Below are 19,823 nucleotides of genomic sequence, written 5' to 3'. Positions count from 1 at the left end.
GTTTTTTTTTTGGATACCTGGATCTGAGCTTTACACCTCATTTTATAGCACCACATTCCACCCACACCTGATTTTGCCAAGTTACGTGTATCTTTTCTCTACAGTTCTGAATTATTCACAGTCAAAGTCAAACAGTGCTGTGGGGAGACTGGTTGGCATTCTGGCCCAACAGCTTGAGGTTTTGCCTCCGGAGGGGGGGAGGGCATGTGTTTCCTGGGTGTAGTTCTGCATACAAAGACGTGTGTGAGGAGAAACAGTGTCATGCCTTTGGGCTAAACAGGTGTGTCCAGTCAACTGAACTGCAGTGACGGCTCCACCTGTTGCTGTGTGTTCTGTCAAAATCGAGAGGAATAACCAAGGACACCCGCATAAAGTCAGCATATTGTGAGACGTAGATGTCCGGTGTTTGTTGCACCGCCGTCTGCTGCTGTCGCCACCTGAAGCTCAGCTCAGCTCAGCTCAGCCCAGCTCAGCTCTGCAGCCCATCACAGTGTGTATTAATAAACCTGACTTCCCGTTATAGTGAGTCCGCAGTCAGCCCATTCCAGAGACCATGAAAAACCTCTGAGTCACCACCCCCGTCACACGGCCGAGCCAAGACTCTCACAGCGCCATGGCAACAAAACACCAAACACAGGGGCTAACAGATAAAGCCGGCCCAGGCTGGATTGAGTGATTCTTTTCCACCACACATGCGTCAAAGGATCTGTGTCCTTTAGAAAACAATATTACTGCGGGAGCTGTTGGTGCTTCTCTTGCCAAGTAGCTGGAGAGGCACAGTGGCATGAGGGATACTGTGGCAGTGAATACTAAATTTAATAATACTATTCTCTCAACACTTAGAGGATATACACACACACACTGCCTTTTATCTGGAGCACACAACAAAGTAAACATCCTCATCCACCTACAGTGATGTGCAAATTTACAAACAATTGATTGATGAGCTCGAGACCAGGGCTGCAACTAACAATTATTTTCATTGCTGTTTAATATTCTGATTATTATCTATATTGATCGATTTGTTTGATCTACAAAATGTCCGAAAATAGTTAAAATGTTTCCCAAAGCCCAAGATGACGTCCTCAAATGTCCACAACCCCAAGATATTCAGTTAACTGTCATAAAGAAGGAAAGAAAGCAGAAAATATTCACATTTAAAAAGCTTAAATCAGAGAATTTTAACTAAGCTTTGGCAAAAATTACTCGAACCAATGATCAATTATTAAATTAAACAAACATTAATTAAATAGTTGACAATTAATCCATTAAATATTGCAGCTCTGCTTAGAACAGTGACACCACAATGACCACATTTAACAAGGCAGAATTTTTACATTTGTATTCATCTTTCCAAACGCAGCACTGAGTCACTCCCTCTGAGTATTACGTGCATTCATGAGGACATGCCTCACAGTGCACATTCAAAAATAATGTCAACCTAGTGAGCAGAACACAATGGTGCTAATTGGAGGAAAGTGCTCCTTACCTTGTGTGTTCCCCTCATACTCTCACACTGCTCTTTCAACACTGAAATATGCCTTGTTGAAATTCAGTTTTGTTTGTTTGAAATGTGCTGAATGTCTCTATCTCTGCATTCTGTCCCTCCCACAAAAGTGAATCTCTGTGCTACAAATGCAGGTATGTAAATGCACTGGGGGAGGACAAATACTTTCTTTGTAGTGGTTTCATTTTCTCAGACCCCTCTGCCCTCGGTTGCACTTTACCAAGACATTGACACATTCCTCAGCAGCCACTGCTGGCTGCGGCCTGCGGCAGTAGTCAGGCCTGCAGACATTCACCTAAGTAGCTGAAATCACAGCTCAGGAAAACACTGACGACAAACCTGCTGCCAGCACCTCACCTCAGGAAGGACTCAGCCACACATTTCTCAGCCTGGATGGCAACAAGCGGGCAGTAGAACAACAGTGGTCAACACAAAAATGGCCCTATGTGGAGCCAGTGTTTGGTTTGTTTGCTCTGGGCTACTGTAGAACAACATGGAGGACTCTGTGGAAGACAACCTGCTCTCTTTGTAGAATAAACGCCTCTTCTAAGGCAACGAAAATACAACAGTTTTTAGTTCCACATGATTAAAAACACAGCTGTGATTATTTTATACAATGTCTACCAATGGATGCCCCAAGATCCTTTAATATTTAAGGATTCTGTTATTCTATATTATTTTTGTTTGTATTGTTTTTTGTTAATAAAATAACATTTCCAAGAGGCTTGCTGGGTTTTGTGCAGAGAGTTCTGGTTGAACAAGGTTCTATTTATGCACTTTTGTGACATAATAACAGCGTGTGACAATTTATCTTAGCGCGGATAAATTACAGAGCTACATAAATGCTCATAATAATGGGCTCTGAATCTGAGGCGACGCCCAACGAAGTGCCATGAAAGAAACAAAACAAAACAAATAATCGTATCCCAAAACTTAAAACAGAAAACCTACACAACGGACAAATATCTGAATATTTGAATATTCAGGTCCAGCTTCACCGTACAGTCAGTATATGTCTCAAAAGAGATACAAACAATAATATAATTGCATGCTCTTAACTCTACAACCCCTTAAGTTAATAATTTATTACCCTACACACACACACTAAGTGCCAAGTTCGCTTAAAACCACCGGGTGACTTTTATGTGACTTCTACTTGAATATTTCCTGGTAAAACATTAACTTTTCATTTGATTGATGCAGTGTATTCCAACAGGATGTAGCAAGCACTCAGCTTTTCTGTGGTGACATCAAGTTTGTAGAAATCATTTAAAATATGTTACTACTCCACGTGTGTTTTAATCCACTGTGATCTGTGAACACCCCGCAGCTTGTCCATGATCCAACTCCATTAAAAGTGCAACAGATGTGAATTCGGAGCTTCTGTTCGTAGAGGCGATATTGTGCATCACATTAGAACTTTACGCAGCCGAGTTGTGTCACACACTGAAATAATGAAAGACATTCTGTCATTAGGGCCATAATTCCACCTTCACAGAGCAGGCTGTGTGTTAAAGGTGTAGCCTGTTTGGCTGGAGGTGTGTCATTTTCAACTTCCCCGAGGGCTTGAAGTGACGCAGCTGCACTTGCCAACTGACGAGTCACACAAACTTAACCGCCAGGAATGTACTCCGCTGTGCTAATGTTGGGTATGGCTGCACACTCCACGCAGCATTCCTGATAGAAAATTAAGGTGTTGCACTACCTCAGTCATACCGAACAACAGGCGTGAACTGGAGGCGTAAAAAGGTAAAACTACAACATCAAGATCCACACGTTCGACTGCTCTGACTGCAGCGCCGCCTCAACTACTGCTGTGAAATGTTTTGGAAACACATTATCAAAAACAGAGAGCCTCAAACTTAAAACTGAAATGCAGGCGAGTGGCTCTGAATGAAAAAATGCTCATTTAAAAAAAATGAACACAAATGCAAGAACAAACCTGCAGCGGCTGATGTGCCACAGCACGTACAGGAACATCACGTGTTACTATAAATTATGTCACATATAATTCATTCTCGTTTTACTTTTGTGGCTTAGTTTGGAACAGTTTATCTGAATTATCATCTTGTACTAAACATGACTGGCCTACAACGTAAAGCATATAATTCTCATGCATCAGAGCGACGAACATTCCCAAGTTAGTGTGGGATCAGTTGCCAGAAAGACGGGGAATTCCCAAACAAAAGAACCAGACAACAGCAAATAAACGTTAAGTCATCAATACTGCAACGCAACCTACAAGATTTATGGACGGCTCCTGGTGGAAGAGCAGACTTTGAAGTACAGCTGCATGAAAACCTGTTTTAATCTGATGCAGGTAAAAGTGCATTAAAGGGATAGTTCAGATTTTTTGAAGTAGGGTTGTATGGGATACTTATCTATAGTCGGTGTGATAAAGGGACAGTAGATGTCAGTCTGCATGCCCCCGGTTTGGAGAAGCAGGCTGGAGTCCGACACCTAAGCTGAGCAATGCACTGCTGTGGATGGGGTCAGCGATAAAATGTATTTTAGCAACCTGAAAAAGTCTTTGTCAGTTTAAGTGTATGCTATATTAAGAGTCGCTTTATCTTTCTATCAGACAGCCAGTTCAGAAGGGGAAACATAATGGCTTCAGTTCCCCATCTCGTCAAAGCCACCAGACTCCATTGACAAAAACAGCAATTTAAGCACAATGAACACAGGAGCTGCTGGTCTACCACTGCTTTGATTAGTAAGTTAGTTTGTGTTATTGTGTGACTTTGGTGAATCCAAACCAACGTTTTTAAACACTATTGTCACACAATAACACAAACAACATAACTGATCGAGGCTGGGGCCGACCAGCAGCTCCTGTGTTCAGCGATGTTAAATCTCTGGTTTTCTCAATGGAGTCTGGCTTTGAAAAGAGCGATATCACAGCTTCATTTTCCAGTTGTAAATCACAGAAAGGTAAAGCAGTAAAAATATTCTAAATATAGCGTACGCTTAAAGTGATAAGATTTTTTTAGGTGGCTGGAATACGTTTTGTTGCTGACCCCATCTCAGCAGTACATTGCTTAGCTTCCGTGTTGGACTCCAGCCTGCTTCTCCAAACTGGGGGCTTGTCAACTGACATCTACTGTTTGTAAGATACTGGGATACACTATGGATAAGTACCCTATACAACCCCACGTCAAAAAATCTGAACTATCACTTAAAAGAGAAATGAGACGTTCAGAGAGATGCACAAAATATTTTGTAGTGCGTACTATGACACAGTATAATAACATGAACTGTGTGCGTAGCCACATCCACTTTGTGACCTCACACTTGTACCAAAGCCACTCCCTCTCAAGCTCCACCCCCACATGCTCCTCCTACCTGGCTTTGAGCTCCTTGTGCTCCTCCCTGATCTTGCCCAGCTCTAGCTGCAGGCGTGCTCGCTCCTTCGCCACCTGGTCCAGGGTTTTTCGGGCGTCGGCCAGCTCTGCCTCATAGGCCGCCTTCATGCCCGACAAATCTCGGCTGGTTGAGGACTCCGACTCTGTGATCTTCAGGCGCAGTACGGCATTTTCCGACTCCAGCGAGCGAACCTTGTCGATGTAGACAGCCAGCCGGTCATTGAGGTTGCACAGATCCTCCTTCTCCTGCAGCCTGGTGATGCGGGTCGGGGAGACGGCTCCGCGGCTGGTGCGTTTCTGGCTCGGGGTTTCCATGGTAATAATGGCTCAGCAAGAGGTGCACAGGGGTGAGTCACTGGCTGTGGGGGAGGAGGGAGAGGGAAGAAGAGTTAATGACAACTACAGTATCTGGACTGTCTTCCCTAGAAACGCAGTGCACCAAATCATGGGTGGAATCACACGTCAAACTTTAATGGAGTTTATGCTGAAGAAATGTTCCAGTCTTGCGTAACTCTGATCCCTGTCTGGGCAGCCTGCCTTCAGTGCTGGGTCTACTCTGCTCACAGACCTGCATGATAATGTATTCCAGGATCCTTTTTCCAGAGTCAGTAAGCACATCTATAAACCTGCACTTGCATTGTGTGGAGTTAAAACTAATTTGCAGAGGCAGAATTCGTTCACAGGAATGTTTTTCTTGGTTCTCGTTTTTTTAGGACTTCAGATTTTTTGGATACAAAACCCCCATTATTTCATAAAAGAAGGCGCTACAGTGTTCCTGCCCTTTTCCTGTTTTTAGTGCTCCTGATAACATCCCTTATTCACACTGGCATTTCCACTGCACAGTGTAACACACTGTCATAACATATGCCTTCTCTCCTCCAGCTCCATTAAATTGTTGCAGGAGCAGTTTGGCCACTTTATACATTTCACTACCGAGCAAACATACTTCCCACGAACATCAGCCTGTACCCTTGGCTCACTCACAAGGCAATTAAAACACTTTTATAATTACTCTTAAAATATACAGCCGTAGCCAGGGACACTAAAATAAATTAAAACATGTCTCTTTTTCTCTGCTTTCCACAGACTTTTTTGGTGGAATGAAGGCAAACCGCATTACAAAAAGCTTCTAATTGCTTCCACAACATGTTCGGCAGTGATGATTTTGCCCTTGTCCACAGCCATTTGTACCAGCATGGATCATAATACCAAAGTGTTGACTCATAATATCAACAATTACTGCAAGATGCCCTGATAAGGACGTACAGAACATGCGCCCTCTATGTGGGCTAACAGGGGAATGAATCAAAGAGCTCAGGAGTATATTTGAAAATGAGCGGGGAAAAAAAGAAAATGATCCTTTTTGAAATCTTTCACAGAATTTGCTTTGATTACGGCAAATGTGAGCAAACATTTCAAACTGTAAATATAAATTATTGGGGGAAAAAAATGCAATATAGGGCATTTTTTTCCATACCAGAGAACTCTAAAATACAACTATAGATGAGGTCTTAAACCGTATTAATAAAAGGTGTCTGTATTGTTATCATCAAATACATCTGTGGTGTAATACAGGTGTGACTTTAAAACTTTTTCTTACTTTTCAGCAGTTAAGCGCGCGCAACCTAACAGTCTCTTCCCAATAAACGGCGGGAAAGCCTCCTCCAATTTGGTTCAGCGGTGGGTGGACTTTGCCATCCATCCCACCACCGCCCATTACCAAAAGTGCACATGAGGACACGCACGCCCATGTGGGTGGGATGGGATGGCGCACACATGCATGCACATGATGCGTGCGCACGCCCACAGGAGCAAAGCCATACACTCACACAAGTACTCTCTGGCCTAACTTTGAATAAATGAAGCATCCACTTAGAGCTCCCAAAAATGTGGCGAGTGTTAACAGGTGCTGTCTGATGTCCCACTCTCCTGTAACAGCAGGAGGTAAAATGAGCCGCAACTTTCAAAAGTTATTCCACATCACTACCCGACAAAAAATAACTTTGAGCTGACTAAACAGACACTATATCATGAGCGTATTATCTGCACAACTGTAGCTCTGCCTGTCAGTGTAACAAACAATAAAAGTCTCACAGGGAGACAGAAATCTGAGCTGTGAACCTTACCTCGGCTGTGTGGGAACCTCTCGACTTCTGCCTGCTGAAGGGACTAAAAGTGCGAGTGCAGGACCTTTCTAGAAGTTTATCTGCTGGTCTGAGTGTGCGTGAGCTGCAGTGAGTGTGTGTGTGTGTGTGTGCCATACCCCAGAGGAAGCGTAGAGAAGAGGATCCGCTGAATAATGCAGTCTCTGCTAGTGGGTGTGTGCGCCTTTGGCTCGTGCCCTGAACTGCTCTCCTAGCTGTCGCTCACTGCACATGTACCTACTGCTGAAGAGGGAGAGAGGGGGCGGGAGCACAAGAGCGAGGGGAGGGTGGGGCGGTGAGGAGGAGTCAGGCTAGACACACACACACACACACACACAGAGCAGCTGCTGAGCTTTATCTCTCCCTGCACTGGCCCTATCTTTCCCTTTCTCATTTCACTCAGACGGAGCCCTCTCAGACACACTGACCTCAGCGACTGGTGCAAGTGCTCTGTCAATAAAAGGCAGTGACACCGATGATACTCAACAGCTCCCAGGTGGATGAAAGTGTGTGAATGTGCAGATCTCACCCTGCTCCTCCCTGCTGATATGAAGAATACATTCTTAGCCCACTTTTCTGCTTGGAAACGGCTGTGACAGCTAAAGCACACACATGGAGGAAGAATTTCTGTTTCAATTCGAGGGCGCAAAAAGGAAATCCTCCCAGCTTCAGAAACAAGAAGGGATGACCTTGGCACACACAAACACGCAGAGCTAATCAAACAAGTCCAAAGTACATAGAAATCATTTATCACCTCGGAGCAGGGTTGTGGTGTTATCCATGGCAGAAAAATAACCTGTCAGCAAGCTCATCCACTGAATCCAAAGAGGAAAATGTCCACAAATCATTTGTATCATACTCCCAGAGAGAGACAGAATAATTCCCACAAGACATCCTGACAGTCTAAAGGTCTGACACTCAGAGATGAAGTTGATTCTGGTCTTATATATTTATTTCCTCGGGGTGGAGTTAATGGAGTCACAGGTCCAATGAAGTTCTGATGCAGGGGAAAAAGACGTTTTCTGTGTGTGTATGTATCTCCTCACCATGGAAATGGAGGTTAGACTATTTGTGTGTGCATGTGTGTGTGTGGTTAAACAAGGGGCAAGACAGCATCTCTGTTTTTGGGCATGGGGCAGGCCCAGTGGCGAAGGGAGTATCCTGGCTTCAGCGTGGCCTTCCAGTGGAAAGGAGCAGTCAGCCTCTGAAGCTGCCTCTCTGAGTCACACACCCCTGTACAAACAGCCCATTTGTTTCCACCTCCTCTCTACCTCTTTCTCTCTTTCTTTGTCTTTCCATTCTAAGTTACTGCGTTTCCATGGAAGTCGCTCTGGGACAGGCATGCCTGGCTGGCAGCCCAAACATCTCTCTTCGACAAGCTTTTTTTTTTTTTACGACCCACCAAATCTTTTGGCCTTTCCTCGTGTTGTCTGTGTGCAACTACAATAATTAAAGCGTGTCAAGAATGTTATCATGTTGTAATAGGGAAAACACAAGCTTGATCACTGAAGCAGAAAGGGGTGAGGATTTGCATGTTTCCCGAAATTATAGAACAAATCTGCAGGTGATTGATCAACTCGTGGTTTCAAGACTCTCTGCTTATTAGCATTTGAAGACAACTTGTGCCCTCATTACGCCTCCCTACTTGCTAGTTTGCAGTTTTACTGCTGAAGTTCCTCTACAAAAGGGACCCGCAGAGCAAAAACACTTCAAGGCTGAAAACTCTCTTTACAAATTAGAAAGGGAAAATAGAAGGAAAATATATTTCTAGGGCTGCAAATTATCATTTTCATTCATCTTTGTTGTCTAAATATTGTAAAAGGTCAACACAGATTCCAAGAATCCAACGAGATGCTTCAAATTGCTCTTTTCGTCCAACCTGCAGTCCACAACTCAAATATATTCAGTTACACGGAATACTTTGCCACAAAATCACCATCTGTGTATCAGTTACTCACCACACAACTTAGGAGTTGTCTTTGATCCATATCTAAACTTCAATCAGCACATTAAGGGTGTTGTTCAATCCTGTTTTTTTACAAATCAGAAATATTGCCAGAATCAAACCAATACTCTCCAAAAACATAGTTGAACAAACTCATTTGCTCCCCCCTCGACTACTGCAACTCCCTATTTACTTGTCTTAACTATGCCTCTGTTAACTGTTTACAATTGCTACAGCATGTGGCAGCACAGTTCTCACAAACACTCAACGTAGGGTACATATCACCCCAGTCCTTTACCAGCTCAGTGGCCTAGTGGTAGAGTGTCAGCCCTGAGACTGGGAGGTCGTAGGTTCGACCCCCTGTCGGGTCATACCAAAGACTTTAAAAATGGGACCCATTGCCTCCCTGCTTGGCACTCAGCATCAGGGGTTGGAATTGGGGGGTTTGATCACCACATGATTCCCGAGCATGGCACCGCTGCTGCTCACCGCTCCCTCAGGGGATGGGTCAAATGCGGAGAACAAATTTCATACACTCAGGTGTGTGACAATCAGTGGAACTTTACCTTACCTTTAGTCCTGGCTGAATAACACCAGCTCCCCGTTCAGTACAAAATTCAGCTTAAGGTTCGATTAATTACGTTCAAATCCCTACACGGTGTGGCTCCGTCTCACATTTCAGAGCTCTTAACCCCCTGTTGTGCTCCAAGATCCATCAGATCAGAACACCAAATGTTGTTAAGTCCCACGGTCCAGACATATAACAAAGGGCGATCATGCTTTTACTATTTTAGCACCAAAGTTATGGACAAACTACCCCTTATTATCAAATCAGCTGACTCAGCCCCTCAGTTTAAAAAGTTGTTAAAAACCCACCTGAACAGACTGGTATTTATAATGTTATATGATTATGAAGGTGTGTATGTGTGCTTATGTACGCATATATTCATGTGTGTGTATGCTTGTATGTGTGTTTATGGGTATGTGTGCATGTATGTACATATGTGAAGCCTTTATTTGTATGAATACGTATAGATGTGTATGTTCAGATGTATGTTTGTGTTTGTATGGACATATGTGTATAAGTTTCTGTATGTATTTTATGTATATGTATAATTTTAAAATTCCATTTTCTGTGGATGACGTTCTTTTATTTCTTTGTTTTTCATACTGTATGGTACTGCAAAGCACTTTGCAACTCTGGTTTAGGAAAGTGCTACAGAAATAAAGTTGAATGTTATTATTACACGTTACCAGGAATTCGTGACGAAAACTTTATTTTTTTTGTCCTGGTTTGAACCTGGGGTGGGGGAGACCTTCTGTGAGAAGTCTGCCTGTTCTCCCTGTGTCAGCGTGGGTTTCCTCCAGGTGCTCCAGCTTCCTCCCACAGTCCAAAGACATGCAGGTTAATTGGTGACTAAATTGTCCGTAGGTGTGAATGTGAGCGTGAATGGTTGTCTGTCTCTATGTGTCAGCCCTGTGATAGTCTGGTGACCTGTCCAGGGTGTACCCTGCCTCTCGCCCAGTGTCAGCTGGGATAGGCTCCAGAAAAAGTCTTGTTTTTGCGTTTTGTGTGGACCCCAGGAGGAGGAGTTGTTACTGCGGTAACGACTAATGGGGACCCTGAATAAATAAATAATAAATGTGTTTGCAACTGTTGGATCTTTCAGCTCTTATTACTGTCCCACATATATAGTATATAACATGTGACAATGAGACAAAGAGTTTTATATAGGTACAGCTATAAAAAGATGTAGCAGATTCAACAGAAGTAAACTATCATTTTCAACTACTGAGATATCACTACTGACACATTCAAGTCTTGAGCTGCCTGTCTGACACACACACTCTTGGAGTCTGCCCCTGTTTTACTCCTCCTCTCTCATTCTTCCCTCACAGCATTCCAAGCGGGCAGCAAAAAAACAAGGAGTGCCCGTTGTGCAATCTAGAGGTTTCATTTCTCCACTATGAGCCAATGACTTGCTGCTCTCCTAGGAAAAAAACGAGCAATGACAAATAAGGATTTCAGCATGAGAATATTTGGCGTGGGAGGGACCTCTGAAGATTTTTTCCGAAGCAATCAGGCTACTATAAACACCCATTCCAGTTTCAAAACCGGAAGAACAGCTCCACTTTTTCAACCTGCTTTGCCCGAGGGCCACTTTTGCACAGTGACAGGAGGCCAGAGGCCAGTTAGTCCACAAACATCAAAGGCTGTGTATGTAACTTTTAGAAAATCCTCTCTGAGGGTGTTAAATGAACTCCTGTCAGCATCCTGTTGCTCGCGCTCGGGTGCTCGTACTTGGTAATCATGAGTGAGTACCTGGGCATCGGCCAAAAACAGTGACAAACACAAGGCTGACCTTTGTTGACTGTCATCATGTTGATAGAAGGCTGTATCTGCAATGTGCCTACATTTCATTTGGACCATTGGCTCCATGACACTAAGTATCTTTACCGTTTGCAAATTACATCATCAGCTGACGAGCAACTGTGGCGAGCAGCCATGTAGAATAGAGTGCCCCAAGAACGAGTCCTAAAACCAGGAAATGAGTTAGCATTTTACCTCTCCCAGTTTCCTTGTCTCAGACTCAGTGGGTTTTTGGTTAGATGCCTGAAACTTTAAGGTGGGTTTTATGTGCATTAAAAAAGCTGGTTGCTAACAAGTAGCTAGGCTAACCAAACGTCCTCTTTTGCCCGGAGATGTCCACTTTTCACGTCCCATCTGGGACGTCCAGGGGGTTTTTATAAACTGATGATAATGTCCAGTTTTCCGTGTGTGTGTGTGTGTGTGTTAGAGTGCAGCACAGGCCGCATATTTCTGTCTGAACCCGAACCGAGCCCGACATTATTTAATGACCAAAGCAAACCGTGGGTGCTCAGTGGAGAGTGAGACCTCCGTGTTTGAGACGGGAGCGGGAGGCGGGAGGTCCGACGCTTCCAGCGAGAGGAGAGGGAGAAATAAAACAAAATAAGATAAAATACGAAAAACCTCTCTCCCTCTTTTATTTTATTTTCAGCATTTAATCAAGGCGGAGGCGGGCGGCTGGAGGTCCGAGACTTCCAGCGAGGAGAGAGGTAGAAACAAACAGCCAGTGTGTGTCTGTGTGTGTTATGTTCAGGTGTTGTCACGTAAATAACAGTGCTTAAGCAATAAACAGGACAGACAGGATTTTATTTATTTTTACACTACATTTTCACTGAAAGCTGACCGAATCCGACCCAAGCCCGAATACAATTTATAGCTACATTCTTTACCAAACCCGGCCCGACCCGTCGGGTACCGTTGGGCTCGGATCGCCACACTCTAGTGTGTGTATGTGTCCCATATCTATAGGGGCCTATCTGAATTTCTGTCTTTGACAGATATTATTTTTTAATATAACTGAATTTTCTATCCATACATATACATTTTAAATATATTAAAATTATAATGCATCTTTGAGTAAACTGCGAGTATCATTTAAGTAGGCTTTGTCGTGGCCGGGCCGAGTGTCCTCTTTTTTGGAAATCAAAATATGGTCACCCTAAAGTAGCTAAATGAGACTATAGAACGTTTTCATGCCGAATATGGCTGACAGCCTTGTTGCGGTGGCGACGTTAAATTATGCAACCTCGGTGTAGTTGATAGCCTAACATTAGCTTTTTCCTTCTGACTACTGAATTTAGGCTTCAAAAGTCATGAAAGCGGTGTTCGTGTATGAAAAGTTTCAAAACAAAAAAAGTTTGCCACAGGGATTATTTTCAGCAATATTCCAAAATCCGATTGGCTTAGTCGACAGCACCAGTGCGACGCTCACTTCCACGTCAGCCTACAGTAAAACCTCATCCCTGGAGCCCCCTGTAGCTAAGTTACAGCTAGCTTACGTTAACTCAGGCCGCGGTTAGCTTATTTGCCGCTACTGCATCACCTTGATTTGTAAGCGCTTTGTACCAACATCTTTTATATTGTTGGCTAAATCAACACTGATCTCTTAACATAAATTAGTATCATTTATCACGTTAGCTGGAGAAAAAATTTGGCGAGCTAGCCAACTAACCAATGAACTAAGATAGCAGCAATGATCTGGTGTTGGTTGCTTTGTGATGTTAGCTGAAGTAATTTGCAAAAGAAAAGGTAGCTAATTTACCAGCCAAATCAGCCCTGGAGACTGATGAATTAGATGATGTTTATCACCCAGGACAGGATTTTGCTGTGTTAGCTAGCTTCCTTTTCAAGCCCTGGGGGCACTGACATCATGACAAACATGAATGATACAGCAGATGTCTGCTCAGACCTGTAGCCGCTGTAGCAACTCAAATTCAGCCAGCACAAACCCCAGCACTGAGTTAATGTTGGGCTGAATTCGACCTGTCGCAGGGCCCTATCTGAAGGTCCGTCTCCGTCTCTGCGAGATGTATTTAGCGAAACAGCACATGTGTTGTGGTGGGTGCCGGTTGTTTGTTGATACTAGTGGACTCCATCTCTTAGCTAAATATGACTACTGTTTCACACTGTTAGTGCTGTAGCAGAGTTAAGCAGAGGCAAGGCACTTGGGAAGGCACATGATGTTACATCCTTTTGACTTTCTGGAAAATTTGGGCCGAGCTCTGCACATAGAAGTCAGTCCACAGGCTGCTGGAGGCGAGCGAGAAAAGACTCAGTCGAGGAAAGACTCAGTTTTTCAGTTACATTACAGCGACAATTACTATCAGTCAACTATCAGTATGTATAATGAATGAATTGCCTGTTTTCAGCCTTTCAGTGTTTGCTGTTCTTCTCACTCATTATTGCAAAGAGGCAAATCTAGTCGAAACAGCCTCACGCAGGTCAGGTGTCCGCAAAGATCCTTCCCTGGTACTTTTTATTTGATAAACAAGATGTATTTTGATGCTTTTTAATGTACTCTGGCACCTTATTTATACAAAAACTCCAGTGTGAGTGCATCAGAAAATAGTCGAAGGACCACCTTGATCTCTATCGTGGGCCAGATTTGGCCCATGGTCCACAAGTTGAGAATCACTGCATCATCACCTTATCTCCATTTTCCCGCACAGATGTACTGTACAGTATATCTCATGTCCTGATACCTTTTCAGATAACGTGGCCGAATAAAGACGACGTATTTCTACAAATTAACAGCTCACAGAAGCATTAATCTTTTATTTGACGAAGCACCACAGTCAGTTACTCAGAAACACGTTAACTGTCCTTGAGTGTGCTTTGTACCCCAGCAGCAGCTATAATTGTAAAGCAGTCTCTCACTATGTTATCTCTGCTGTTCAAGAGACCATTGTTCACACAGCATGCATTAATCATTAATAAAAGACTGTTGCCGTATCTCTGTCCAACGCACAAGACTCTGTTCTTCAGACTGCTGGTCGTTCTTTGTTTGGTTGCTTTTCAAAGTTAAGCTAAATACTAGTTTGATATTCTGTCTGTGAAATATGTAATATAACGTCAAACAACTGTTGCTTTGGGAGCTTATGTTTTGCTTACCATGCAAATTGTTCTCAGCATGATCATGGCAGCGTTTAGCCTTTATAATTTCTCATAATGTGCAGGAAATGTGGACTAGATATTGCTGCGACAACACAATGTGTCACCTTTGATGTTTTCTTGGGTGCGACTAAACAGACAGAAACCATAACCGAGGAAGGATCAGAAACTTGTCTCATTACTTCAATCAAAAACATGAGGAAGTCACTGTCCCAGGAGGAAATAGAGGAAACTGTAGATGGGAAAGATTAACGACACCCAGGCTGAATAATCTTACTACTGTGGATTTGAAAATCTTATCTGTGTGATGTTGCAGTGTTGAACAATCTCCCCTCTGGTGTTGGGCTGCAACTAACAATTATTTTCACTGTCAAATAATCTGTTGATTATTTTCTTGATATATTGAATAAATTGTCAGAAAATGGTGAAAAATGTCGAACAGTGTTTCTGAAAGCCCAAGGTGACATCCTCAAATGTCTTGCTTTGTCCACAGCCCAGAGATATTTAGTTTACTGTCATAGAGGAGGAAAGTAACCAGAAAATAATGACATTTAAGAAGCTGGAATCAGAGAATTTTCAGTTTAATTTTCTTAAAAAACGTCCTAGAACTGACTAATCCGGTATCATATTAGTTGTCGCTTAATTTAATAGTTAACAACTTATCGATTAATCGATGCAGCTCTACTCTGGAGCTCATCATCTCTACTTCCAGCTCAGTACTTTGGTACAACTCCGAAGTACTTGTGCTTCACTTAAATATTTAAATTTTCCGTTACTTTATATCTAGGGCTGTTAGCGTTAACACATCAACTGCGATGCGATTAACGCCTGAACATAACGCATTACATTTTTTTGATAGCGTTAATCGCATACCGCTATTTTCACTGTCGCCTGTCTTTCAGAGTTTATAGTCGGCTGAGTTTTGAAGCAAAGCTTGAGAGATGATACTGGTTTCTTATGAAACTAGAAAACAGAATGAATCCAGTGGTGCCAGCAATGTCATGCTAGGTTCTCAGGAATTAACGCTCCGAGGTTAGGCTAAATATTGGCGAGGGAAAAATCCAGGTCCCTTGACTTCTAACCTCAAGATATCTGAATTAAAATGGGTTCTGTGGCTCCCCATGAGTCTCCCCTTTACAGACATGTGCACTTTATATTAGTCCCATATAGTTTTGAGCACTAGAAAAACTTAACTTACGATTAATCGTAAGTTCAAATAAAGGGTGCGATTAATCACGATTAGTCACAATTTAAAAAATGATTTGTTTGACAGCACTATTTACTGAACTACATTTCAGAGACAAAATTTGTCAGTTTTACTCCACTGCATTAATTGGACAGTATCACTTTTCAGATCAAGATGATCAAGAGATAGCCCCATGTGTTTTTCATCTATTTCCTTTTAATCTAATATATCATTGCATTTCACAATCTTCATTTCTCATGTGCGCTAGTCTGCAATTGTTTTATGTTTTACAATTATACTGTCTTATCAGCTTGTCAGTCATGTGTAAAGCACATTGAGTTGCACTAACCTGTCTGACGGTGCTGTAAAGGATAGGTTCATATGTTTTCAAGTCTATATTGTACTTACAATATCAAAGTAAAAGTACTTATTGTGCAGTAAATTGCTCCCTGACAGTGTTTTCCAATTATATCTTATGTCTACTGGTGAATATTTCTGCTGCATTAATGTGTATGTTGCATTTTCCTGCTGTACATGTTTAAGGCTGTGCTCATTTTCACTCCTTTATGTACTGTTGGGTAGTTTAATTTACAGCAATGCATCATATTGCATAAGATCATCGTATGTTTGTACTATCTGTCCTGTGAGAACCACATTATCTCTTATGTCGAGTTTTTATGGTGTCAGAAAATCAGCCCTTTTGTCAGCTGCGATGATTTTTAAAGAGTTTATTTTACTTAACCTGCTCTGATCCCCCATTCATTCCAATGGACATGACTTTTCTGGGATGTCTAGATCTATGATTACTGTCATCTGACTCCACCTAGATGCACAGACTCATTTAATGGGACGTCTATAAGCCAATCACAGTGTTCCACATCTTCTAAAGTGGACTGCAGTAGAGCCATGCCCCATTTTTTAACAAGCATGGCTGACCATGAGGCAAGGAGGAAGCACAAGGCACATTTCAGTCTATTAATCATATTGTTTAAGTACATAATTTTTGTTTAAACAGTTTTAAGGTAAACATGAGATGTTATATTACTTACACATCATATAAAAGATTTATAACTTTTACTGAGGATTTTTTTTTTTTTTTAATGTCAGTCCACTGGAATGGATCGGATTGGATTGGATTCATTCATTCATTTTCTGTAACTGCTTGTCCTGTTGGGGGTCGCAGGGGGCTGGAGCCTATCCCAGCTGACATTGGGTGAGAGGCAGGGTACACCCTGGACAGGTCACCAGACTATCACAGGGCTGACACATAGAGACAGACAACCATTCACACTCACATTCACACCTACGGACAATTTAGAGTCACCAATTAACCTGCATGTCTTTGGACTGTGGGAGGAAGCTGGAGTACCTGGAGAAAACCCCCGTTGACACGGGGTGAACATGCACCTTGGGTTTATATAAAGTTGTGTTTTAAGACGATTCTTGAAAATCTCAATGGTGGGGGAGAATCGGATGGCAGAGTGAAGAGGACTCCAGAGCTTTTTGGGCAGCGACAGAAAAAGCCCTGTCCTCGTAACCCTTAGTCCTGGGTCTCGGGACAGACAGGGGTTTTTGATCAGATAATCTCAGTTCTATCATGGTGTGACACAGGGAGAGGAGCTCTATAATGTAAGAAGGGTGAGGCTGTTAAACACTTTGTAAACAAACATCAGAATCTTAAAATGTATCCTGTAGCTAACAGGCAGCCAGTGTGAGGAGGCAAGAATGCGTGTAATGTGCTCCCTCTTTTTTGTCCTTGTTAAAACTCTTGCTGCATTTTGAACTAGTTGAAAATGGGATAAACAAGACTGAGTAATACCAAAATATAACGACTTGCAGTAGCTGTGGCGAGAGGAAATAAAGGCGTGGATGACGTTTGGAGATCGACTGCATGAAACTTAATTTTTCTACATGACTGATTTGTCTGTCAAACTTAAATTCAGATTCAAACATGACTCCAAGATTTTTAACATGCGATTTATGTTTTAGGTGTGCAAGGTCATCCAGTGGGCCGTATCTGACCCCTTTGGCGAGCCGGTTCTGACCCCTGGGCTGTATGTTTGACACCCCAGATCTATTGGGATGCCTAGAAAAAAATAAGACATAATAAAGTATGCTAATCAAAGTTTTGGGGGATTTTTTTCAATGATTTTTGAGTGCATTTAAAGCAGAGATCCACCATTACGATATTTTTTGTGGATTCTGAGCAGGTTAAGAAGTAGCAGGAATTTCTGAAAACATACAGGACTACTTCATCCTTCAGTTTATCACAGACATTCAACACATCTGAATATGGTTTTCATCAAAACTGTAATCCGACAGTGACGCTACAAACATATGATGACCTTGCTGTATTAAACTACCCAAAAGTATATAAAGGAGTTGAAATGAGCACCCACAGCAGTAAAATGTAACATACACATCAATGCAGCAGTGCTGTTAATCTAAAAAAAACAGCACATATAATATTAAAACACTGACAATAAGTGCATTTAAATTTACTTTTCAGTGCACTTTACTGACCACAGATTTTCACTGCAGGACCTTTCCTTGCTGTGCAGCATGTTCACAGTCTGGTATGAGTGCTCTCTCTGAGGTAAAGGACCTGAACACTTCTCCCACCACTGGGTGTCTACCCCTGCAGTGTTGTGTCCTCATGAATGACGCTGCAGCTCTCACACTGCTGCTCTCTGGCGCCCCCTGTCTGCCCTGCTGTCCGCCTGTCGACTCCAGTCATTCACAAGCACAGAGCAGATACTAAGCGCCATCCACTGGCAGACACACTGAATGGAAACTTAAGTGAGTGGGAGAGATCTCTCAACATCGGTCACTGAGTTCACGAGTTACTTCACCGCCCTGTCTGCTCGTGTGCTTTAAAAAATAATGTCCCTAAACACAACACACAGCAGCTTAAAGACACTTCCGCTGCGACACACACTGACTCCACAGTCTTACCGTCTGTCTTTGGAAACGCGTTTCTGCAGTCGTTTAAAACACGTCCCCTCCTTTCCACGGTCACTGCTGACCTTTCAAAATGTCGACAGTCGAGTTAATCATGATATTATCCACTGGGCCGGTTTTTCCTTTGCACGAATCGGTGAGGGTGAACTCCTCTGAGCCGAGCAGGCAGCCGACAGCCACCTGCAAATCAACACACTTGATTAGACTGCCAATCTGTGCTAATTACAATGCAGCCTATAGGCGCCACCTGGCGACCATAATTAACGCTCCGCTCCTGCTCAGATCAGCTGATACTGGGTTTGCAGTGAGGGCAGGTGGAGTTAGACGACATTAAACACACACACTAAATGGAAACAGGCTACCAAAGTAAAGTGAGTTACTACATATAGGTCTATAGTGACTTACTTTGATTGAGTATTTCCATTTTATACTACATTACACTTCTACTCCTCTATATTTTACATCTCAGAGGCAAATAATATACTTTACATTGATATTACAGCTATAGTTACTCGTTACTCTGCACAACACATTAATGCATCATAATTATAATCCAATAAAATAACACAGGCGTAGTGATGCATAGGCATACTTTTACTTTTTGTGTTTTGAATGTAGGACTTTTACTTGCTGCACATTATTTATAAACTATAGTATATAATATATATTTGTAACACATGACATACATGTACATATGAAATATTAAGATTGGAAAAAAAGTTGCTCTTTATCAGAATAAACTGTAGGTGTGTAGCAGTTATTTTCTGTGTATGGCTCATTCAGAAATGTTTATTTTCAAATATGGGATTAGTGGTAATTTTTTTAGGGTATTTATTTATTCATTGTTTTTTTGTTTATATATATATATATATATATTCATATATTTGTTTTACCTTAAGATGATTGGCATGACACAGAAATAAAAATTAACTAACTAACTAAGCAGTAGTGCCCCCAAGTGCAAGGCAGTGGGGGCCATGGCCCCTCTAATACAATTGCTGCCCCCCACCCCGGTGAAAATAACTGACTCTTTGCTAAGTCCCACCCCTCAAACCCAGACTGGCAAGTCATAGCGTAGCATCGGCCAACTCCATCAAGACTCCGACAACAACACAGCTGTGCTCCATTGACTCTCATGCAGTAGTGTCAGATTTCAAGCTAAACGTTATGCCTGGGGCACCAACACATTCTCACTCTGACCTCGTCACATATTGACGTGCTTGGTCATGGACTTTCCAC

At 42.5% G+C, this 19,823-nt stretch overlaps 1 protein-coding gene across 5 annotated transcripts in view; it reads right to left on the bottom strand.

The window, feature by feature from the left end:
- The window catches only part of LOC125892690 (lamin-A-like), a 64,186-nt gene extending 45,428 nt beyond the window's left edge, over positions 1 to 18,758 (bottom strand). Inside the window, exons 1-3 of one of the 5 annotated variants that reach the window (XM_049582835.1) lie at positions 7,768 to 7,921; positions 7,133 to 7,253; positions 4,850 to 5,228 (exon numbers count right to left, since the gene is read on the bottom strand). In XM_049582835.1, coding sequence (XP_049438792.1) covers positions 4,850 to 5,184 — 335 coding nt within the window. In that variant the 5' untranslated portion in view covers positions 5,185 to 5,228; positions 7,133 to 7,253; positions 7,768 to 7,921. Of the gene's footprint in view, positions 1 to 4,849; positions 5,229 to 6,995; positions 7,257 to 7,767; positions 7,923 to 18,578 lie in introns of those variants that run through there. The other 4 variants (XM_049582838.1, XM_049582839.1, XM_049582836.1 and 1 more) reach the window with 4 other exon arrangements.
- Positions 18,759 to 19,823: the final 1,065 nt, after the last annotated feature.

This window comes from Epinephelus fuscoguttatus, linkage group LG8, assembly GCF_011397635.1.
Source record: "Epinephelus fuscoguttatus linkage group LG8, E.fuscoguttatus.final_Chr_v1".
Lineage (NCBI taxonomy): Eukaryota > Metazoa > Chordata > Actinopteri > Perciformes > Serranidae > Epinephelus > Epinephelus fuscoguttatus.
This window is presented reverse-complemented; position numbering and strand designations above follow the sequence as displayed.